General features: G+C 39.6%; 2 protein-coding genes across 3 annotated transcripts in view; both read left to right on the top strand.

Annotated features, from left to right (window-relative positions):
• mrto4 (MRT4 homolog, ribosome maturation factor) overlaps nucleotides 1-24,531 on the top strand; it is a 286,325-nt gene that overhangs the window by 175,111 nt on the left and 86,683 nt on the right. The window lies entirely within an intron of this gene.
• Nucleotides 3,274-24,531, top strand: part of pparg (peroxisome proliferator-activated receptor gamma) — a 45,179-nt gene continuing 23,921 nt past the window's right edge. Inside the window, exon 1 of one of the 2 annotated variants that reach the window (XM_072452647.1) lies at nucleotides 3,274-3,297. Coding sequence is in view for 1 of the 2 variants with exons in the window: in XM_072452646.1 (XP_072308747.1) it covers nucleotides 3,670-3,718 (49 nt within the window). In the remaining variant the exon portion in view is untranslated. Of the gene's footprint in view, nucleotides 3,298-3,574; nucleotides 3,719-24,531 lie in introns of those variants that run through there. The other variant, XM_072452646.1, reaches the window with a different exon arrangement.

Here is a 24,531-nt window from a genome sequence, read left to right as displayed (position 1 = left end):
ACTTTCTACGTTAAGTTTGCGATCTCTAAAAAGACAACTTAATCTGAAAATGAGTGATCCGGTCCCTGAACTCTGAACTTTGCATGTGTATTTTTCCGAAGGGCGAGTTCGTCACTTAAAGCTGAACTAAGTAACTCAAGCGATAGAGCTCCCCCTGCTGCTCCCTTGTGAAAGTACATTGTCAGAAAACAGACCCAAAGGCTATATATATATATATATATATATATATATATATATATATATATATATATATATATATATATATATATATATATATATATATATATATATATATATATATATTTTTTTTTTTTTATTTTATTTAATTTTTGGTTTCTGGTTTTTGGATCTGGTCAGAATGTGTGTTTTATATTAGGCATTACACCATCGCTGCGCTGATAAAGTCCTGTTATCTATTATTTGACCACATTTGTAGTTTCAAATCTGAGCACACGTCTGGGCCTGTCACGCGCTGTCGATATTTGAGTTGTGTCTCTGTAAATGGGCCTGGACCGGAGTGAATGGAGCCATGGACTCTGGTGTGTTTATGTTACCTCAGAGTCACATTTGACTCAAGGCCATAAATTACTCTTATCTCCATTATAAAAACATAAAAAGTATGAAGAAAATGCCAAACAACCACCGGATTTGTGCCTCTGAGAGATTAACACAGTCTATTGACAAATGTATCCCAAATAATATGAACAAATGTACATTTAAAATCTATTAGTTATCCTCATTGTAAGATAGAATATATTCACATAGAAATGATACAGAATATGAAACAATATCTGATTTTTTATTTTGTTTTAGACATTCAGATTTTTATTTGTAGCATAATCAATATGTTTTATTAACATTTTCTTTGATTAAATCTGTCAAGATCGACCTGTTTTGTAATGCGTGGGCGGCCGATCATGTTCGGGCGGTCGTGGTATCTTTCTGAAGCTCTTTTCAATTTTCTTTTAACAGACTACGCACAAGTTAAATGGAGAATAGAGGAAAATACCAGCATTTTTTTTTTAACTTAAGCCGTGTTTAGGATTTGCTCATATTGTAGGTTGGGTTTTTGAGGCGTCTCATTTTTTTTTATTTTATTTAATTTATTTATTTAATGACTTTAATTAATTTATTTTATTTATTTTATTTATTTTATTTATTTTATTTATTTTATTTATTTTATTTATTTTATTTATTTTATTTATTTTATTTATTTATATATTTATTTATATATTTATTTATATATGTATTTATTCATTCATTCATTCATTTATTCATTTATTCATTTATTCATTTATTCATTTATTCATCTACTCATTTATTCATTCATTCATTCATTTATTCATTTATTCATTTATTCATTTATTCATTTATTCATTTATTCATTTATTGATTGCACATCTTTCTTTCTTTATCATAATAAGACAATAGTACAATCACATACAAAAACATTTCACACAGCTACACATAAAAAAGAGTCAGGGTTTCTCAGGAGAGTTGTCTTTGGGTCAATGTGGAATAATGTTGTAAGGCTGGTTTTCTGCCCACGGGGACGACAACAAATACTTCACAATACATGTTTAACCATCACAGGGCTTTACAAAGATGTTCAATAAGGTGAAAATGTTACTTTGTTTTGCTTTAAGTATTTGTGTTTTATACTAGTACACTTATAGTCGTAATTCTGCGTAATACTTTATGAATGAGGCCCCAGATCTGTGGAGACGTGACCACAAAGTAGGTTTATAGTCACGGTGAGTAGGTGTAATCCCTCATTTGCTCAGGAGTGGTCCACAGAAGAAAAGGTTTCGGATCGCAGTTGAAACATTTCGATTTCCGTAACATTGTCCTGATGACTACCTTTGAAAACGTTTCTACCTTATGGTCACACTCTGGGGCCCTCCAGGCAAAGCGAGGACATCTATGTTAGGGTTGTTGTCACTAACGATTATTGTAGCAGTCCTGCTTCGCCTCCGAGAGCAGGTATGTGCCATATATTTATTCTTCTGTGACGTTATGATGCAATAATGCTGCTGTCTTTGTTATAAAACGGTTTGTATAGTTCAGAATTACAATTACCAAAATACAACTTCACCTGTATTTACACCTTTAAATGTACTGCATAATTATAGTATATTCTAAATTTATAATCCATGTAAATTATTGATCTAAATTTACGTGGAATAAGAATACAACTTTACTCAACTTTTCTTGTTCTGTCGGCGAAATCGCTTTGAATAAGACTTCATAACATTTGAGAGCAGGTTTATGTACTATCTATCTACATTTTTAAACTGGACTGAAAAGTAGAAGTAGAGTAGTACTTTCTACTTCTGCTTGTGGTGTGAGGGTTTACATTTAGCACGTTCATTGTGACATTCTGCCTGAGGAATTCACATCCAGAGGTTTAGTAAACTAAGCTATAGCCTACACCTAAAAATCATTCGAAAACATTACGAAATTGATTTGAATTGACATTTGTCCAAAATCAACACAATTCTTCACCAAAACTTCTACATTTAACATTTTAATAGTTCTCAAAATCTGTGATAACTTTTTAATCTTAAACAAGACTATTTTTTTGAGACAATGAAATGTCCATGTGTGGACAATAAAGGAATATCTTATCTTTTTTAAGCATGTACTTCAATAGATTTAAGTGGATTTTTGTGAACGTGTACTTTTACTTGAGTATGGCTGTTTTGTTATTCTTCTTTTTTCCTTTTTATCTATTTTTTGCTCCCGTATCTGTACATTTACTCAAGAAACTCACCTTCCAAAATCAAAACGTACAGAGAATAAAAATCACAACTGTGTCTTAGTTCTGGAGCCCAGCAGGTGGACGGGGGGTGAACCTGACGCGTCCGGACGGTGCGTGTCCTCAGGATCACGCGGCTCTGGAGGGAGGAGAGGCAGACTAACAGCCCGAGCACACGCGGCTCCACGCGGGACACACGGCTCCACGCGGGACACACGCGGCTCCACACGGGACACACGCGGCTCCACACGGGACACACGCGGCTCCACACGGGACACACGCGGCTCCACGCGGGACACACGCGGCTCCACGCGGGACACACGCGGCTCCACACGGGACACACACGGCTCCACACGGGACACACGCGGCTCCACACGGGACACACGCGGCTCCACACGGGACACACACGGCTCCACACGGGACACACACGGCTCCACACGGGACACACGCGGCTCCACACGGTCCGGTAAAGCGGCTTCAGGCGGAGAGAGAACCCAAGACGCGGACGCACCGGCGGGTTATTGGCACGGCGCGCTCAGGTAATAAGATCATGACTTACCTCAACACTGTGTTTTCTTTACTTTACTGGGAAACATTTGAAATCACAGTGGACATTTGCATTTCTGTTATTCATATTTTCAGGTGTATTTCGGAGTCAGTTGCTGGAGTTTATTTAGTGAAGTGAAGTTGCGTGTACCAAAAGCGTGTGTTTGTTTGAATCGCGTCATTAAAAAACACACACACACACACACACACACACACACACACACACACACACACACAAAAAAGGATTGGAAAGGCTCTTGAACGAGGAGTGGTGGTGTGATCGGGGCCAAGGGGGCGTGCGTCGCCTCTGACAACTGGCACGGTGCAGTCAGGTGCGGGGCCACAGTGTGACTGTTGTGTCTGCCATGCAAACACCAGGCGTGGATCCAAGCCATCAGCGCGGCGGCTTCTCAAGTAAGTGATTTTAAGTGTGCGTGTTTAGTTACATTTGAGGTGATGAAATGAGTCTGTTTCGTGCGTGAGAGGGAAAGACGCTCGCGGATGTTGCACAATGTCAGTTGGAGTTCAGGAGCAGTGGAGGTTTCAGCCGTGACTCAGCAGATCCGCGGGACACGCACCTTTACATCACGCACTGACAGCACTGCATGTTTGTGTCATGTCTTACTACCACGTTACGACTATAACGCAGACTAAAGGATGGGACGTTACCAACTACAACAAATCTTAACTTGAATTGAGTAATTGTTTGAGGTTAGGGCCAAAGTCACAGGGGCCCCAGTCACACGTGACCCCTGATGGGAACAAGCGGTAGAAAATGAATGAATGAATGTTTGGGGTTTATTAATGTCAATTGACCAAAAGCACTGCTGTACCTTTCTACAAAACACAGAAAGCTGCTCTGATTTACCCGAGCTCAGAGATGATGTAGATTGTGGCTTAAAACTGTTAAAAAGTTTTGCAACTAAAAGTAACTAGTAACTTTCTACTTGACAGAAGTACTTATTTTTGTAATTTTTTGCTCTTTTTCTTGAGCACAAATGTATAGTATCACGTCAACAACATGTGGTAAAGTAACTTCTCACAATACTTTTTTTTACTGAGTAACTGTACTTTTGCCTACAGTGTTTGGATTCCCACCACTTTAGTCGTATAATACGTTGAATCAGTAAATCTGGATTTATTGCCACCTTTTATGACAAAACATTTCAATCATTCATAAATTATTCAACCCAAAACACCAATTTGTAATAAAAATAAAATACCGTTTAGAAATTACATTTGATTACCTCCATCATTAGAAATAGTTATGTTGCCTTCACAGTATATTTATTACTGTAGCACAAAAATGTAATTTTATTGGTACAATACAGACATGATCCATATCACAAGAGACAAACAAAGGACTTTAAAGTGTTATCAGGGTTATCAATCTTTTGGATCTGGTCAGAATGTGTGTTTTATATTAGGCATTACACCATCGCTGCGCTGATAAAGTCCTGTTATCTATTATTTGACCACATTTGTAGTTTCAAATCTGAGCACACGTCTGGGCCTGTCACGCGCTGTCGATATTTGAGTTGTGTCTCTGTAAATGGGCCTGGACCGGAGTGAATGGAGCCATGGACTCTGGTGTGTTTATGTTACCTCAGAGTCACATTTGACTCAAGGCCATAAATTACTCTTATCTCCATTATAAAAACATAAAAAGTATGAAGAAAATGCCAAACAACCACCGGATTTGTGCCTCTGAGAGATTAACACAGTCTATTGACAAATGTATCCCAAATAATATGAACAAATGTACATTTAAAATCTATTAGTTATCCTCATTGTAAGATAGAATATATTCACATAGAAATGATACAGAATATGAAACAATATCTGATTTTTTATTTTGTTTTAGACATTCAGATTTTTATTTGTAGCATAATCAATATGTTTTATTAACATTTTCTTTGATTAAATCTGTCAAGATCGACCTGTTTTGTAATGCGTGGGCGGCCGATCATGTTCGGGCGGTCGTGGTAACTTTCTGAAGCTCTTTTCAATCTTCTTTTAACAGACTACGCACAAGTTAAATGGAGAATAGAGGAAAATACCAGCATTTTTTTTTTAACTTAAGCCATGTTTAGGATTTGCTCATATTGTAGGTTGGGTTTTTGAGGCGTCTCATTGAGTTTTCATTGTCGTGTCCAGGAGAGAAATGCATGTGTTGACAGTGTTGACAAAGTACGACAAAAGTAGTTTCTATTCAAAGTAAAAATTGAACAAACGCTGTGAATGCGAATAGGTTGTCGATGATAAACACGTAAATACAGGCGTGTGGCGTGTAGGAGCTCATGGCGATCAAACTAGTCTACAATGAACCGCAGTCATCGTTTTTGTCCGTTTGATTCAAAGTGCTGAGAGAAATGCTGACTTTGTTTCCAAGAAAGAACACAAGCAAAACCGAACATCAAAAGAAACAAATCACGGCGCATCTAAAACGAAAATAAGAGTCTCATTTGGTCCAAAGTCTGTCAAATTGATCCATTTCCAAATGAAGTCTGATGTCATTTCTTCCCCTAATGTCTGTTACTATCAAAGCATTGCAAAATTAAAAAAAAATCATGTGTTGAAATGTAGAGAATCAGCATATTTTAAAATGATCTGTGAACATAATCAGCCAACCACACAACGCTTATGACTATTACAGTTCATTTGTACAGCTTGACCTACAATTATATTTAGAAAACGTGTTTATTTTTGACACACAGATTAAAAATAGCCAAAGCTTGCTCCACTGACCTTTGACACATATCACTGAAGACTGTAATAATTTGCTTTTCACCATTTTTTTTGGAGTAAAAATGTGGAAATGTGGAAAACCTGTTGAACAGGACGTTGTCTCGTGATCACGTACAGTGTGGTGACAGAGGCAAAACCCCCACATCACAACACACCCTCAAGAACTCGTTTTCATCACTGGTAATAGGAAATGTAACATCAATGAAATATACTGTAAGGTCTTTAGGAGGCTGAGGGGCTGCGGTTAATGTTCCTCTTCAAATTTACCTGTATTGATTGTAAACTTTAACATTAGGAAATTCCACCACTTTGTAGACACCAAAGCCACAAACCGAAGTTGCTGAGTAGTGCTTTGTCAATTTTTTTTAAAAATAAATTGCTGATCCTCCAGCCACAAGGTAGTTCAAAGTCACTGTCTTTTTAGATTTCATTTAAAATATTCGTCCACTTTTTTCTTTTCAAACACGACATGTACAATAGAGTTAGAGTTACATTATTGCTTTTTTCAGGGCAACATTTGGATTAAGAATTGTAGTACGTTCTATTTAAAGGTGTAGTGTGTAACTTTTCTGGTGAAGGGAATGCCACCTGCCACCGGAGATGTGATTACTTTGTCTGGAATGTTCCACAGTGTGGCATTAAACACATTTCCTTACAGGTGTTTTAAAAGTTTTACAGCGAATTTGCCTCTCCACAGAGCTGACCCGCAATTTGGCTTTGAACCTTGAGAACTGTTTGTCTTTAGGGAAATAAATACGTTTAATATCATTCTGTGGAACATTCTGGGCAAAGCAACATCTCCACGGACGCAAAAACATTTAAGGACACCTCTGTTTCAGACGCTTGCCTTTACAACGTGCGGCTCTATTGTCCTCGAGTCTTCAAAGCATCGCACGTGTCCGTCAAACTTATTTTAAGATGTGATTGACAGTAAATGTTGGAGGTGAGTTGGGGGTTAAAGGCGTATGAACAATTGCATTATTGCGTTCATTGTTGGCTCGCTCCTGTTTGAACTCCTGTAAAAATGGCTGCGTCTTGCACGTCCTCTTCCCGTTGGAGAGGCGCTCATTTCCAGTATGTTCTGTCAATGGGAGTCACATGATTGTTTTGTTGTTATTGTCCGACAGCTCAATACTCCTGCGTTTTCCTCCGCTCTTCGAGGAAACTCAACCCACCTCTCCCTTTTCCTTCTGCTGCCCCCTTGTCAATCCGGGGTAAACTCCGAGAATCACTCAAGAATACTAGAATCTACATAGTCCAACTTACGGAAAAGAGGGCCAAAGTAGATGGATATTTCAACGTTTAATGAGTGCATAATAGATCAACTTTGGTGTATTGTTAGAAGATCACGATTTATTTTTCTAGCCTGCATTGTCTGATATGTTTATGTCGTGTATGACATTTCTGAACAATAGACTACACATATATATATATATATATATATATATATGTTAAAGTTTATATTGTGACCTGAAAACTTTACACTAGCACTGTTTTTTCATGTAATCATTAGTTTTGCCCCAGTACAGTATATTGTAAAAACACCTCTTTGGGTCAAAATAAGTCCACTGTGTGTCGTCTGCTCTAAATTATAAAGAGTTTTTATCCTCCCCAAAGTAGATGTTCTGTTAGCGTGCTAGTTGCTGTTAGCATCACTGTCAGTGCAAACTCCGGTCTCTGAAAGTTGTGAAAAGCGCTTTTGAGCCTGGGCAGGTAGAAGCAGATGAATTTGCTGCAGAGAGAGTGCGATTCATGTCGGAGGAAAAACAATTCTTATGAAGCAGCAGGATGACAGAGATCCCACAATATGGGACTAAACTTGCTAAACTGCCGCAGAGACATATCAGATCCTATGGGACAATAAAATCTAATCTAATCTAATCCAAAAACATGTGATACATAAAACAAGGCAGGTGCAAAATTCCTCAGTTTGCAGACTTTATTACTTCAATACTAGTGATTATATCGTTAATTAAAGCTTTAAATTAATATGGTCTTGAAATGGTTTGATTGGGTTTTATGATGGAGGAGGCCACAATCATTCCTCTGTCAGTAAAAGCTTGAGAATGAAATGTCACTATCTCATGTGTTAAAATCATTGATCTATTAAGATAACTGAATAGAACATTATTATCTTAAACCTATAAAACCTGAGCTCAGCACTACTTTAATCGTATAATGTATTTTGTGTTTTATACTGTTATTTCTGCTAATATTCATATGGTTACAACTGACGCTTCTTCTACTGTTGCTACTGCTTCTGTTAATTGTTCAACTATCTCCTGTTGCTTTTGAAGATGAAACTAAAATAATTAACTACTACAATCATCCATCCATCTATTTTATTCCGCTTATCTGGGGCCGGGTCGCGGGGGCAGCAGTCTAAGCAGTCCCAGACTTCCTTTTCCCCAGACACTTCCTCCAGCTCCTCCGGGGGGATCCCGAGGCGTTCCCAGGCCAGCCGAGAGACATAGTCCCTCCAGCGTGTCCTGGGTCTTCCCCGGGGCCTCTTCCCAGTGGGACATGCCTAGAACACCTCCCCAGGGAGGCGCCACCTCAGCTGGCTCCTCTCGATGTGGAGGAGCAGCGGCTCTACTCCGAGCTCCCCCCGTGTGGCCGAGCTCCTCACCTTATCTCTAAGGGAGCGCCCAGCCACCCGGCGGAGGAAACTCATTTCGACCGCTTGTATCCGTGATCTTGTTCTTTCGGTCACTACCCAAAGCTCATGACCATAGGTGAGGGTAGGAACGTAGACCGACCGGTAAATCGAGAGCTTTGCCTTTCGGCTCAGCTCCCTCTTTACCACAACGGTCCGATGCAGCGACTGCATCACTGCAGCCACTGCACCGATCCACCTGTCGATCTCACGCTCCATCCTTCCCTCACTCGTGAACAAGACCCCGAGATACTTGAACTCCTCCACTTGGGGCAAGGACACCCCACCCACCTGGAGAGGGCAAGCCACCTTTTTCCGGTCGAGAACCATGGCCTCGGATTTGGAGGTGCTGATTCTCATCCCAGCCGCTTCACACTCGGCTGCAAACCGTCCCAGTGCATGTTGCAGGTCCGGGTTTGATGGAGCCATCAGGACAACATCGTCTGCAAACAGCAGAGATGAGATCCTGTGGTCCCCAAACCGCAGGACCGGATCCGGACTTGTAAAAATGTTTCGGTTCAGGTCCAAAAAAAACGAATCTCGACTGATTCGGTTCTGGACTCATAAACAATCTAGCACTCACATACTATATCCTTTACGTTCTAGAATCTAGTCCATCTTAAACCTTCATGAATCGCGAAATTTGCGCTGGAAAAGACGTAAATACTGACATCGCTGTCAATGGCGCACCCGGAGCCATTGGCGATGCACCGGCGACTTCCCAGGGGCAGTTTAGAGATGCGAGAGACCGAACACTGAAGCGACAGCCTGTAAGAGAGCTGGCTTTATTTGAACTGTTTTAAGCCGCCGCGTGCGTCGCCGCTTGTGCTGGTTCGTGTGTTAGTTTAAGACGCTTGTTAAAGGAGCGGGTTCAGCGTCGTTGTCTGGGTTGTGCTTTGGGTGTAAATACTGTAACTTCTCGCTCAGGTTAGTCATGAATGCCGGTTTAGTGCTCACAAGTTGTCACTTTATTTCTTGAAAAGAGTTTGCTAATGTTGGCCGTAACCCAGAGACGCACGCACACGCACGCACGCACACACACACACACACACACACACACACACAATATTATCAATATGGACTCCACACAATAACAATGCATTAACAACAGTGTAAGAGGAACATTTAACCAGATAGTGCTTAACATTAGGGTCGCTACAATATGAATGAAATAACTGTTATGTTGTGGTGTGATGTATTTGGCATTTATCTATCTCATCCACCCCCGGAGCCCTGCCACCGAGGAGTTTGCGAACAACCTCAGTGACTTCAGCTTGGGTGATGGATGAGCCAGCCTCTGAGTCCCCGGTCTCTACTTCCTCTTCGGAAGACGTGACGGTGGGATTAAGTAGGTCCTCAAAGTATTCCTTCCACCGTCCGACGACATCCCCAGTCGAGGTCAGCAGGTCTCCACCCGCACCGTAAACGGTGTTGGTGGTGTTGCTGGCAAACCGTCCGGACGGACCTTTGGTGCCGACCGATAGTCCTCCTCCATGGCCTCCCCAAACTCCTCCCAGGCCCGGGTTTTTGCCTCTGCGACCGCACGAGCTGCGGCTCGCTTGGCCTGCCGATACCTGTCAATGACCTCCGGAGACCCACACCCGAGTGGCCTGATAGGCCTCCTTCTTCAGTCTGACGGCATCCCTTACTTCCGGTGTCCACCACCGGGTTCGGGGGTTGCCGCCACGACAGGGACCTTGCGACCACAGCTCCGAGCAGCCGCATCAACAATTGAGGCGGAGAACATGGTCCACTCGGACTCAATGTCCACAACCTCCCACGGGATATGGATGAAGCTCTCCCGGAGGTGCGAGTTGAATACCCTACTGACAGAGGGCTCTGCAAGACGTTCCCAACAGACCCTCACAATGCGCTTGGGTCTGCCAAGTCTGTCCGGCTTCCTCCTCCGCCAGCGGATCCAACTCACCACCAGGTGGTGATCGGTTGACAACTCTGCCCCTCTCTTCACCCGAGTGTCCAAGACACGCGGCCGGAGGTCAGATGACACAACAACAAAGTCGATCATTGACCTCCGGCCTAGGGTGTCCTGGTGCCACGTGCACTGATGGACCTTGTGCTTGAACATGGTGTTCGTTATGGACAATCCGTGGCTAGCACAGAAGTCCAATAACTGAACACCGCTCGGGTTCAGATCGGGGAAGCCGTTCTTCCCGATCACCCCTCCCCAGGTGTCACTGTCATTGCCCACATGGGCGTTGAAGTCCCCCAGTAGAACAACGGAGTCCCCGGTCGGTGCACTGTCCAGGACTCCTCCCAAGGACTCCAAGAAGGCCGGGCCGCCACAACAGTGAGAGACCTGTCCCCCACCCTAAGGCGAAGGGACGCGACCCTCTCGTCCACTGGTGTGAACTCGGCTGAGCTGAGGGGCTATAAGCAAGCCCACACCAGCCCGCGGCCTCTCCGAGCGGACAACACCAGAGAAGCGGAGCGTCCAGCCCCTCTCGAGGAGATGGGTTCCAGAGCCCAAACTTTGAGTGGAGGTGAGGCCGACTATATCTAGTCGATATCGATCAACCTCCCGCACAAGCTCAGGCTCTTTCCCCCCCAGCGAGGTGACATTCCATGTCCCCAGAGTTAGTCTCTGTGTCCGGAGATCTGGTCGTCGAGGCCCCTGCCGTTGACTGCCGCCCAGATCTTTGTGCACCGGGCCCTTATGGATCCTCCTGCGGGTGGTGGGCCCACGGGAGGGCGGCCCCACGTCGCTCTTTCGGGCTGTGCCCGGCCGGGCCCCGTGGGGAAAGACCTGGCCACCAGGCGCTCGCCGTCGAGCACACACCCCAGGCCTGGCTCCAGGATGGGGCCCCGGTGACGCCGATCCGGGCGACGTAACTGGCCTTGTTTTTGAACTCATCATAAAGGGCTTCTGAACAGCTCTTTGTCTGACCCGTCACCTAGGACCTGTTTGCCTTGGGAGCCCCCGATAACATAGCTCCTGGGATCATTCGGGCGCTCAAACCCCTCCACCACATTAAGGTGTCGGTTCAAGGAGGAGTACTACAACCATGACCATTCTATTATACCTATACTATTGTTATCACTTCAACAATGATTCTTTCCCAAATGTGTGTGTACAGTATGTTTGACCCTGACATGAGCAGCTTCTTCCTCTGATCCAGGGAGGAAGCTCTGAGGCTTGAGGGACTCATCAACCATTAACTCATAATAACTATTTAAAGAATATGGGACAAAGTTCATGTCTTCGAGTTATTATGAAGATGACACATTCCCAGAGAGATGTTTTAGCTTTAAGTTTCTATGCTATTATTTTGTCCTTACATAACCCTGCTCATATTTTCTTTACTGTTGCTGAAAATTATGATTCTTGTCTTGTATTGCAATTCCTTACGTTTATAGCACCATATAAAATGTAATATAACTCACTATAGTCAATAGTGCTGATATCTAATCACCAAAACACAGTCTGTTGATCCATTCAGAAATGCAGAAATGATTCAGATAATGCAGAATTGCTAACTCAAAACCAGAATGTAAATTGACTGTAATTTTATGTCCTATATTATATTAAATGTACTTTTTACTGTTAGGGGTTGGGAGGATTGCAAGATACTTCACAACTGATGCAAGTCTTGTATTAGTTCATTTGTCAGTCTTCTCTAAAATGCTCTTGGACATATTTAACATGTGAACTTTGAACAGAATCCAACTATTAAAAAAATGCTATATTTTGGAGATCCATGGAGATTTGTGTGTAATGTCCCCCATTATGGCATTGAGCATATCTATAAGGCATTTATTCAAGTACACATCCCGATAAATAGTATCAACTTAGCGTTCAATAGTTTAAAAAAATGCACGATGACATTTTGAGTCTCACTGTGCGGAAGAGACATCAACGAGGCAGCAGCAAACCACAATATATGCTCTGACCCAAGCCCTGTCCCGTCCAGACCTGAGCCTCCGACACCAAACTTTGCACTTAACCAGGTAGTCCAGGTGCCACTCCCCGCGCGTCCTCGCTGCGCGCACTTTAACAGTTATTATCTGACTAAATAAAACATAAGCGGTTCGCACAATGATTGCTTTGCAACACAGAAGTTTGCAGCTTATTTTGAGCAACTTGAGAAGCGGGAGGAGCGCACACGTGCTGAGGCGCGCTCCTCTCTCTTATGGCCCTGCGTTCAGAGAGGACAGAATCACTTGTGTTTAGAGCATGATGCATATCAGCCAATCACATCGCTGTATTCAGATGAGAGTAAGTTCTGATCAGTGAAAAAGCAGAATTCTTCTCCACAGCACATGATAGCTTTATATTCCACCTCAAATCAACTTTTAACAAACACATTCATTATAGTGATTATCAGATGTATAATTAATTGTCAAACTACTAATTATAACACGTTTTTAGTGGAAAATTTAGGAGAGACCCTGTGAATTTCTGGTCATTGGCTTGAGCAAGTTTGATCAAACTGTACCTTGGTTTATTTGTGAGCCCTGGTGTTGCTGCTGCAGAGATGATACAGTAGTTTAGAAATGTTCTAAAGGTTTAGATTGTTGCACTGATCATTGTAGTGAAGATTATTTCTACAATTATTGCATTAGCCGCAGTGCTCAATAATATACATTTTTGAGGCAATATATCTACAGGCTCAGCATTCACCTGTTCCTACAGTGAGTGGGGGTGGCTTCTCCACAGATCAAACCTGTAACTTGTCTCCATGGAGATAGATATGTTTAATCCCTTACTGTGGATTGTTCCAGACTTAGAACTATTTAGGAAATGTCCGACTTGATACTTATTTGATTCTTTTCAAAACGATACTTGTGAGTAATAATGGGATGTGTGGCGAGCGGTCTGAATGCTCTGTTCCCGTTTTGGTGGATCTTTAACACAAACTAACAAAAAAAGAACAGACTGAGCTCCAGCCCTCCTCATTGCCAACGCACCAACCTCATAGACTCGAACGTTCTCTTGGCTTGTTCCGACCACATTATTCACATGAGTTACTAGCAATGGTGTGCTGGCTAATCGGAGAGTCAAGAGGTTTCTTGGTGGGCCGCAGGGTTTTGAGCCGTTGCCCTCCGTGGTTCATAGAGAGAGAGAGAGCGAGTGGTGGCCCTGCTGAGCTCTGTGGGATCCTCACAGCCACTGCTACACTGCCAACCACAAGAACTTTTACTCACTATATAAACAGAACCTCGCGAACAAGTTTCTACTAAAGGTAAGACTGACTTTTACTTGCAGTGAGTGAATTTTTAACCCGTCACACTTAGGGTGGGTGGGAGGTGCACTTTGTCTTTATTCCATTTTGTCCACCAGCAAGAGAACTCTCAAGCGGCTTGATATGCTGTACATAAAAATAAAGCCGTAACTCACTTGTTTCTTGTCAAATCAATAATTCTGGAAAGAATCAGGGTCAGTTTGCACGCCAAACCCACAAATAAAAAAAAATACCCTAAAATAAAATGATATTTTTTCGTTTTACTTTAGTAATGATAATATTTTTTAATAGGACTTTCATATGGATTCTCCCTGGACATTTTTGCATTATTACAAGTCTCTAAAACTCACTTTTAGTGAATTTATCTTCAGCTTTTAAAAGAGGATTGGCAAAACCCAACAGATGCTCATTTTATTGTCATTTCAGTACTATTTTATTATTTTATTATTCATTGTTTTATGTTGCAGCTTAACGGCTATGTTTGTGAACTGTGTTCAATGACAATAGCAATAAACCTTTTCTGATTCTGACTCTGAATCAGCCAATTCCTCCAGAAACCAGCTTTACTTATTCTCATAACTAAACAATTACACCCTATTGAAATCACAGCCTCCAAAATACATTAGTAGGCAGTGAATTATGTCTGTTCTGTTCAAAACTGTCTGGGGAGAGGACCCCCAAACCCCCCAGCTTTCAGTGAGCCTTCATATTGAAAAATGTTGTTGCACTTGTGTAAAGCTAGTCCTTTTTGCCTTGGAAGGGTAATGAACAACAATTGTAGCAGAAAAATAAATAGGCTTACAATTAATATACATTAATACCGATAAGTGCTTTTATAAGTTGAAAGTAGGACACAATCTACTCTTCCCGAGCTGAATGGGGGGGCAGCCCCTGGTTAGTAGATCTTTTTCTCTCCCTCATCAACTTTTTTCAATTGTCTTTGTCTTGAGCCCTTTATTGGTGGTGGTTTGACAGCTTTGCAGCCGGTGTTTAGAAACTGCTAGAGCAACAACCACAGCATGTGAGGTGTGATCTTGGGGTAAAACAGGACTCGTGCTGCAACTACAAACTTAACATGCAAAATCCCTCAGCTGTTATGTCTTGTCCCTGGTCACTTTTTTAATTGCTGTATATTTCATTGTGTATAGCAGCATCCTCAGCTTATTGTTGTTAATCCTGAGCCTAAATACTTGGAGAAAAAGTAGGAGAAAAATTGTGTTTATTTTTGCATTTTGCAAACAAAGTTGTCCACTGTGGCCGCTTGTCGTGGGCTGACCATGAAGCTGAAACTGAGCCTGCTTAGTTTGTTTATTTGCAAAAAACTTCATGTTTTGACAATTAGAGCTGAGCATTTTTCCATCAAATTAAAACAGTGCACCAAGTGACATGAATTACTAAAACTAATTCTTAAACTATATCACCATGGAGGCGATGTATGTATGTATGGTTTTATACAAATGAAATAAATGGTGGAGAGAACATGTTTATTGCCCAACTGCAGAACATTTCTGGGACAACCACAACAACCACTAAAGTTACACAGTGCACCTTTAACTTTGTCTGGATGTGAAAGACAGTATTTACAGTATATGATACTTATGGCTGTGTTAAACAAATACTTGGAATGATTTCTTAGTCTAATATGAATGTTTTGAATGAAGACATTATGCTGCTTTGTTCTTGGGGGTGTTTCATTTTGAACTATATTATACATTGCTCATAATTGTTCATGTAAACTGCAATATTAATCTAAGACTAATTAAAAATAAAACACATTGACTTCCTGTTCAAAAGCGTGGAACCGATGAGCCCCGCCCCTTTATAGTGACACTTCTCTGTAGCAAGCAGCAGATTGTCTTTTAAGTGTATGTTTGGAAAATGGCTATGGGGGATTTTTGAACCCTGCGTATATGACCTGGGCAAACTAAAAAACACTTTTTGGAATATATAAGATAAGTAAGATCAGAGCTGTGGGCAGGGATAGGAAGTGGGTGCAAACAGACATTTTCTGAGCACTCCGGCCTGCAAGACAATACAGGATTATTCAAAAAGGCACAAATCAATCAAAATGGGGCAACACCATATAATTGTTTGATTGTTAAAAGATTCTTAAAAGCTCATAAACGTCTGTTTTACATCATAACATTTTTAACGTATTTGTGTCTTAGTATAGACTGATATCTGCCATGTGATCTTAATAGAAAGGATTCTGTAAATGTTCTGTTTTGACACACTTCATTACCAGACATTCAGTTTACAGACTGTGAAGTCAGATGACAGATAAGTACGAGAGAAAAATCCCAGACAGTGTTAACATTTCCTGATCTCTGAGTATATTAGAGTGTCAAGTGAATCATTAGCGGGGGCAGAAGAGGCAGAAGTGAAGTGTGCCCGAGCCCTTTTGACTCTGAACTGAACTGAGGAGCAGAAGTGCAACCAGAGCCACTGCGACGTGAAGCAACAGGAAGTCATCGGTGCCGAAAGTCTACCACCTCACGCGCGCACAAAACGCACACACAAAACAACACAAAACAACACAGACAGGCCAGAAGAAGAGTGGTGAGCAGGATATGATCAAACGCTGAATATAAGTGTGAAATGAGCCATCTCTCTCCTCCCACACATGATAGTAAGCTGCACTTTGGATGGTTTGTAGTTATACGTTTAAAGGGAATTCTACACAAATATTCACTTTAAACACATGGTCTGCATTTCATTTCTCCATCTTTCATTTAATCCCCACACAGTGTGCTCTTAAAGGAGAGATTTTTACTGTGTTAGAAACGTGAAAAACAGAACTCATTATTTTAAACAGTTTGCAGCCATCTAAACGCATTCCTAACGCGTTCCTAGCATTCTAATTATTCACCGCAATGAGTTTTACAAGACTTTAGGCGTCAAGCTACTGCTAACAGCAACTAGCATGCTAAAGCACGTACTTACTGGTTTGCAAATGATAAAAAATACACGTTATAATTAGATGCAGACAGCACAAAGCAGTCTCATTTTGACCCAAAGAGTTGGTTTAAAAAATTGGGTACAGCCCCTTTAATATGATGACTAAACATTGCCAGGTTTTGGACAAACTTTCAATTCTGGGTGTTTTGTTAGATTCAGTGCAAATTTTTTTTTGTCTCAAATACGATCTAAGCCCCTTACTCAGGCACTAAGCAAATAAATCTGTTTCCCGTTGTAGTATATTGTCAATTATAACTATTGTACTTTCTTTTTTTGTTTTAATTTCATTTATATATCCGAAATCCTACAGATCCACGTTCTAAAAGATTTAAAATTGACCCTGCAAATGCTCAAGGTTTTTCCTCAACAATATTATGGCTACTTTGGGGTGTAACTTTAGTGTGTCTTACAGGGAGATAGATGCTAACCTAAATACAAGAATTGTTTTATTATTACTAAGAGCATATTCTTTTTCAATGTTATTCATTTCAAAAAGAAAACCTGAAAGTACTTGAATTTAGAAGGTCTTACAACATTTCTTAAATGTTGTTAATATACCCACATTTTGTACGTATGTACATATTTTCTTACTTACAGCAGAATTTACATGAAAAATATGTGTGGAAGCCAGTTTTAAATGTGTAGAAAGAAATTAATTTATAGGCATAATCATAACATTAAGGTGACCCAAACATTTGTGTGTTTAAATGCTAGTTTAATTTTTCTTTTCTGTTTATTCAGATTTAGCTCTGGAACTGCTTGGGGCTTTGTTATGAATTATTTTTCTTAAATGCTGGTATCCACGCCAAGTTATCTGATGATGAGCGTATTTCTGATAATAATAATATATTTACCAGTATGGCAACACTGTGAATAGACATGAGAGTTGAAATGAGGAATGATAGTTCTCTGTCTGAACTTCTGCTGAGCCCGGACTCTGTTAAAGAAAGTCCAGTTCCCATTTCTATGGTCATCACTTCCTGAGGAAAAGCATGACAACACTAATAACTCTCGTCCTGACACTCAGAGAGCTCAGGTCCACTCGCCTCAGGGACACGCAGGGTAAGACTCAACATGTTTGAGACGAGATTCATTTGTCTAGATCTGAGTGACATGGCAACCAAACTTATGGTCGTGTTTTTGACAGATTGATTTAGTTAAAAAAAAAAAAATGTCGTTGTGATTATTCAGATCACAGAATATAGAATAACTAAAAACAATTGTAATTGGGACCTTTTGTGAAGCTAAATTATGTAATTCTATTGTTGTTGTTGTTGTTGTTGCTGTTCTTGCTTTTAATGGCGGCTGGCAGCCAACTGCAAAGGTGCCTTTACCACCATTTTCTTTAGACTTTATTCTTTGAAAACTCGACTTTATGGCGCTTTATGGCGAGTTTTAAGTATTTTCAATTCAATTTAAAGCACAATCCAAAAATTTGCATGGAAGTATAAGTGCCTTTTTATGTTTGTCAGATTAACTTTCCTTGATTATGCAGAAAGTTTGATGTTACAACATTTTCACAGACATAATAATAGATATAATTCTCCTATGTACCAATAAGATGCATATAACTTCAGAAAACATCTGCAGCCTCTTGTAGTAGATTTATTTGTAATTTATCAGAAGTTTTAATGCATTCAAAAATTGGTAATTGTTACAAATATTGCATTTGTGTTTGCATTAACTTATATACTTACTGCATTCGCATTATAGTCTTAAAAGTACATCAACATGAAAAAGGTGACATTTTGTAGATATGTTGGGAATAAGCGCTAAACTATAAATGTTGAGGGAAAAGTAGTAATAAAAGAGTCACTTTAACTGTAAGAGGTCTATTTGGAACGTAAACAATCGTGATTATGTTTTAATCAATGGTTACAAATAAATGACTCAATGCATTGTTAAAGCAACACGAGGTTGAATTTGTTGTAGAGATTTAATCACACTTCTTCTTGACTGAAATGTTCCAGTGAACATTTCAGCAGCGAATAGCAGTGCTTGCTGGGAGGGGCACATTTTCTAAGGTGGTGCACAGTCTAAGTTTAAGTGTTGAGAACCGCTGGTCTTTAGCCGTAGTGAAGTTTGTGGTTTGGCTTTTGGTCAGAGTTTGTCGGCTTTCAATCAAGACAAGGGGCTCGGAGCTCAGTTCTCAGGATTTTTATAGCATCTTTGTACAGCTATCGAAACTTGATGATTGTATTTTGCCGATGGTTCCCACTGGGCAATGAAGCAGACATTTGACTATTTGATGTTGTGTTCCAAACAGTGTGAAATGTCGGTCGAAAAGTATTGAAAAAAGTGAATCCAATTGCAGTGCAGTGGTCTGGAGGGTTTGTGGCGCAGATTCAGGACAACACGCCTGCTTTGGAATGATCAGTCATGTCCCTCCCCACTCTTCACCCCTTGTCACGCTGCGCTGTCCTGTCTAACAAAGCCCACACGGGTCACAAACAATGTAAATAATATCAATTGAATATTGAGTGTGTTCAAAACCTGTTCAGCTGGGTTCAGTTCACAAATGAGAGTCTTGCGTACAAATCCATAATAGAGAGCTAATTTTCCATGTGACCTGCAGAACAGAAACATTAAGGAAAAGATTGCATTATTGAGACAAAATGTTTTTTTTTGTGAATCGTTTGAAAATGATCGGCGCTCATGTAAGACCACAGTTGTTGTCTGTTTTGGACCACAAAAAATGTTTTCATTATCATTGTCATATCAAAATTGGTATCCAGAATGGAATATTTTCCTTAGTATCGAAATCAAGTTTGAAATATTACTATTGCAACAACTCTACAGTCTAAATTCACTTTTTTGTCTAGTTTACAGCTTTTGTTACGGTGGAAAAACATAGGAATAATTTGAATTCCAAACTTGTCTGGATATTGTGACTCATTTGGGCTTAACTGAGGAAACGTTTGTAGGATTTACAGTGAGAGAATTTGACCAAGTTTGACCTGTTGCTAACCTTTTGTCTGTCTGTACTTTTTCCCCCCCTGAGCTTTCTGACTTAAACTAAAGGGGGAAAACGTACAACAAGATAAATCAAACAAAATCTCTTGCCTGGCTCAGTCTTACTCAGAGCTCTGCCAACATGACAGAGATTGTGGTTTTCTTCCTCCCACTGTGCCAGGTTTGAGGTGAGCTGACTGAGGCCTGTACCTGCTCCTCAGACACGTGGGACGCTGGTGTTTGGGTGAGGGCACTCTGGACCCCGGGGTGACACTGACTTTTCCACTGCTGTCCCATCTCATCACACCCCGCCCCCGCAGCTCCGCCCACATGATGCACAAGAGCAGGATGTGTAGGTGCTACTATACTTCGGGCAATAGAGATGAGTTAATATTAAATGATTCAGCGTCAGAATAAATTATATTGTCAGTAGAAATGGGACAATAAACAATAATATAATTTATTACGATCAAAAGGGTAGACAATAATCGCCCGCTGAACATTTTCTATTATTGTGATCATCTGAAACAAAAACTATCAGCATTATATCATAAGACTTTGCAAAAAAAAGCTACTCATGCTTTATGCTCTCTTCTAGATCATTGTTGTTTTCATTTATAATCAAGTTTAATACTGTTATAGTTGTTAAATTACAGCACTTTATGATTGTTATATATATTCATATCTAGTCAGTAACTGTAATTGTGATATACACAAATAGGAACTTATTATACTTTGTGCAACATAAAACAAGGAATATTAATAGCAGTAATGTGAACTATGATCAAATAAATGCAAGCAACAATAAGTGTTAAAAACTGAAAAATGTGCAGTTATTAAAGTTGAGTTATTAAATGACAGCAATCTAAATGTAGATAATACCATGAATATTGTTATGAATATATGCAAAGAGTTTGAATATTGACGATATACATTTTATAGTATATCAAATTTATTGTAAAAAACTAAAAATCAAATGAAGGTATAGGATACTTCTGTACTTTTGTTGTTGGATTGATATAATGTCATCTGAACATCGTGATCAGGAAAATATTACAGACACTTATTATACATTAAGACGACGGCTTTATGGTCTGATATGGAAAGGTCGGTTGTGGGCGAGTTTGAATCCTCTGCATACCTGAAAAGATCAAAGGGATGAGAAGAAGAGAAATGGACACACGAAAACGAGAAGATGAGAAAGGAGCAGGTGAAACAGGAAGAGGCGTACGAGGTGTGACCTGCTCCGGGACCTTACATAGTGTTAAGATATTTTTTCACAATCATGAGCAAAAATAAATAGTGAAATGTGCAATATTATAAGACAATATTCCAATCGTCATTGAGGAGCTTGGGTCATTAATGGAGAGGTCCATGGTCAGTTCACTTTGGTTCATGACATTTGACGATTTTGAAGACTTAAATGGCAATGAAGTCTGTATCACTTTAAAGCCACTTTATTTGTGTTTTAATAAGACAAAATACAATTGAATCAAACATTGTGCTTGATCAATATAAGGAAAAACATGTCATCTTTATATCATGTTTTACGAAATACATTACACAGATCAGAAATAGTCGCACTCTTAATTACTTGTATCCGGACACGTATATTCAGAACTTACTATAAACATGTTTTTATTTCTGGAATGTCTTCTTCTCAGCAGGTGAAAGCAGGGCCAGTTTCCTGAAGAGAGACTGAGACAGGAAGTCAGAGCATTTTGATTCATACTGACACTTTTGTTTGCTCAAAGACTGTCGGCTATTATAGAGTAAGATGTCCTTACAGAAGATGAATTATGGAGTTTTTTAAGCTGTGGCAGTGACTGGCTTTGGATATTTTCTGTTTCTGTGAAAGGAGTGAATTTATGGAATGATCTTGAGAAAGAAATCAAAGGATCTAAAATAATAACTGCATTTAAGAAAGGCATCAATCGATCAATCAATCAATCAATCAATCAATCAAATGTATTTATAGAGCACAATTCAAACAAAGTGCAATTCAAAACGCTTTACAATGTTAAAAACACATAAAAAAAAAAAAAAAACACTAAAAACACATTAACATGGTAATTAAAATATTAAAAACCAGGAAAAAGACATGAAACATATAATGAAAAAGAAAATTAGGTTGGAATGGACCAGGCATCTGTTTGTAATGTACTTTTGTATGTTGCTATTGTGTTAAATATCAATGTTAAGTACAAGTTGAAAAGGGGACAGATAACATGAAAAGGGGTCATCCCAGTGCACCTTTTAAATAAACAAGAAAAGAAACAAAACTTTGATAAACTCCCTATATCAAGCACAGCAGTTCCTAAGTTCCCATGAGTCGGTGACGTCCGCCTGACTGGCCGTGCCTCTGTTACCAGCTCTGATTGCCACATAATAACAACATTTTTCGCCGCAGTCACATGTCGAGATTGTAAAGTTGCTTGTACTGTGCATGAGTAATGGAGTAGTTTGACTTTGGCGGAGCGGGGTTGTAGTTTTATTCAAATACAGCAGATAAGAGCGCTAATGCGTTGACTGCAGCGGGGCAAGTTTTCTCTTTTGTCCTCAGCATGAATATACTGATCCAGTGTTGACTCTTCTCTCGTCTTGAATACTTTTTCTTGTGACTCGCGGTGTGTAGGAGGCTGCACCGCCCTCCCAAACACTGATAAAACCAGCTGAAGTGCACTCTTCACACATGTTTTGTTTTTATGACTGATGTTCCTTTATTTCAAGTTGAAGCAAAACAGAAATCTGATAATGGACCATTTATATTTGCTGCTTTAAAAACATGACTATTGTTTTCGTGTGACTGTAAGTTCAGAAGTCGTTCGTGCAGTGCACACTGAACTGGAGTTTTTTTTTTTTTGCACACAGCATGTCAGCAACTTTAATATATTGTAATAAAAATAGCTGGTTTTGATCCTAAATAGATTTGACATATCGTTTCTGTCTGGATTGTACATTCAAAAAATATGAAACAACTTTAAAGGTGCACTATGTAACTGTTCCACATGTTATTGCTTTGCCTGGAATGTTCCGCATTATTGCATTAAACCTGTCTATCTTGCATTTGTTCAATTATAGTTTCATTTCCCCCAGAAAATACCTTAAAAACATTCAACTGCACTGTTAGCAGGGGTCAGCTGTCCACAGATCTGACCTGTAACTCTGCCTAGTCACTAGCGTGTCTCCATGGAGATTTGATTATAATATATATCGATTAAAAGAATGCTGATTAAAAATAAATATGAAACAATATTTTTGAATAATTATAATATTCTTTATTCATTTTTTACAAATACGTTTATACAGGGAGCTTTTTGTGAATAATGTAAATAATGACATTCCACAGGCTGATAATTGAATTGTTTAAAACTTATTAGTTAAACACATTTCTGTTGGATTGACATAATATCATCTAAATTATTGTCGGGATACATTTTTGTTCATATCGCCCAGCCCAATCTGGAATATCTCAGCCCAAGCAACATTCATTCCATTGCAAAGAAATAACTACCGTAAATCAATTCATCATTTCTCCAGAGTCAGTGTTGGCATAAACGTTGTACGTCTCCACTGTCACCGCCGTGTTTGGAATGATCAAATCCACAGCTTGATGCTTAAAGAACACCATCAAATTGAATATTCCCTAATTGCCCCAAACCCGCCCTGAACCCAGCGTTTGGAGATCATATTTGAGAAGTCACAAATCACTGAAGTGCTGACTGTTTTAATCCTGTAACAGAGTCAGAATCTGCTGCTGGGCGTCAGATCTCCTCCTCTTCAAGTGTGAACACATGTTTAGGCCCCGGAGCTGCTCTGTAACTGACAGCTTTCATTAAAAAAAATACATTTAAACTGTGTGGGGCCTCTCTGTAAGTTGAGACATGGGAATCGACTTTAAATAAGCTATATTCTGAAAATAACTAGACATGTCATTATAAGAAAGTGCTCAAGAAAAGTTAAATGATGATAATAAACAATAATATAAAGCAGGCACAATAAATAAATACATTGCAGAATAACTTATCTATCTTTATGTTGCGCCTTGGTTGAAAGAAAAGAAAGAAATACATTGAAAAACATGTATTAATAGTCAAGTTTAATGCCATACTGTGTAACATTCCAGATAAAATAACATGGAGGATGTTTTCAGCTTTATATAACAACTTCACTTCTAAATGTTCAGTGTTTTCATAACACAAAGGTATTTTCAACACGCTTATGTATTTTAAGACAGTTATGCCATAGAAATATCAGGTTTAAGTGTCCAAAATATAATAATGTATGAGATAAACACATTGGTGAACACACAGCGAACACACAATTACGCAGGGAAAAGTATCACAATAAAACATCTAGTTGAAGAGTAAAAAGTAAGTATTTCACACATATTTTGAGAACCGTTTATTATCTGAATCTGAATAAATGTAGTGATTTCGAAATAGAATTGTGCAGATTTTTGGTCAACAAATGTCAATTCAAATTCAAAAGTTGCTTAAGGTTTCTAGTCAAGTCAAGTCAAGTTTATTTGTAGAGCACATTTCATACACAAGGTAATTCAAAGTGCTTCACACAGCAGGAAAAATGCATTCAAATCCCAAAGAAATTATAGAAACAGAAATACAATAAAATTCCAACTGATTGTCTAAACTAATGAAATCACAAACAAAAGAGAAGAGTGCAAAGAAAAAATCCTTTCAGTCATATGCGCA

This window comes from Eucyclogobius newberryi, unplaced genomic scaffold, assembly GCF_026437365.1.
Source record: "Eucyclogobius newberryi isolate DKJ021-1_F unplaced genomic scaffold, fEucNew1.0.hap1 SCAF_19, whole genome shotgun sequence".
NCBI lineage: Eukaryota > Metazoa > Chordata > Actinopteri > Gobiiformes > Gobiidae > Eucyclogobius > Eucyclogobius newberryi.
The sequence above is the reverse complement of the archived record's forward strand: the minus strand, read 5'-3'. Positions and strand labels throughout refer to the sequence as shown.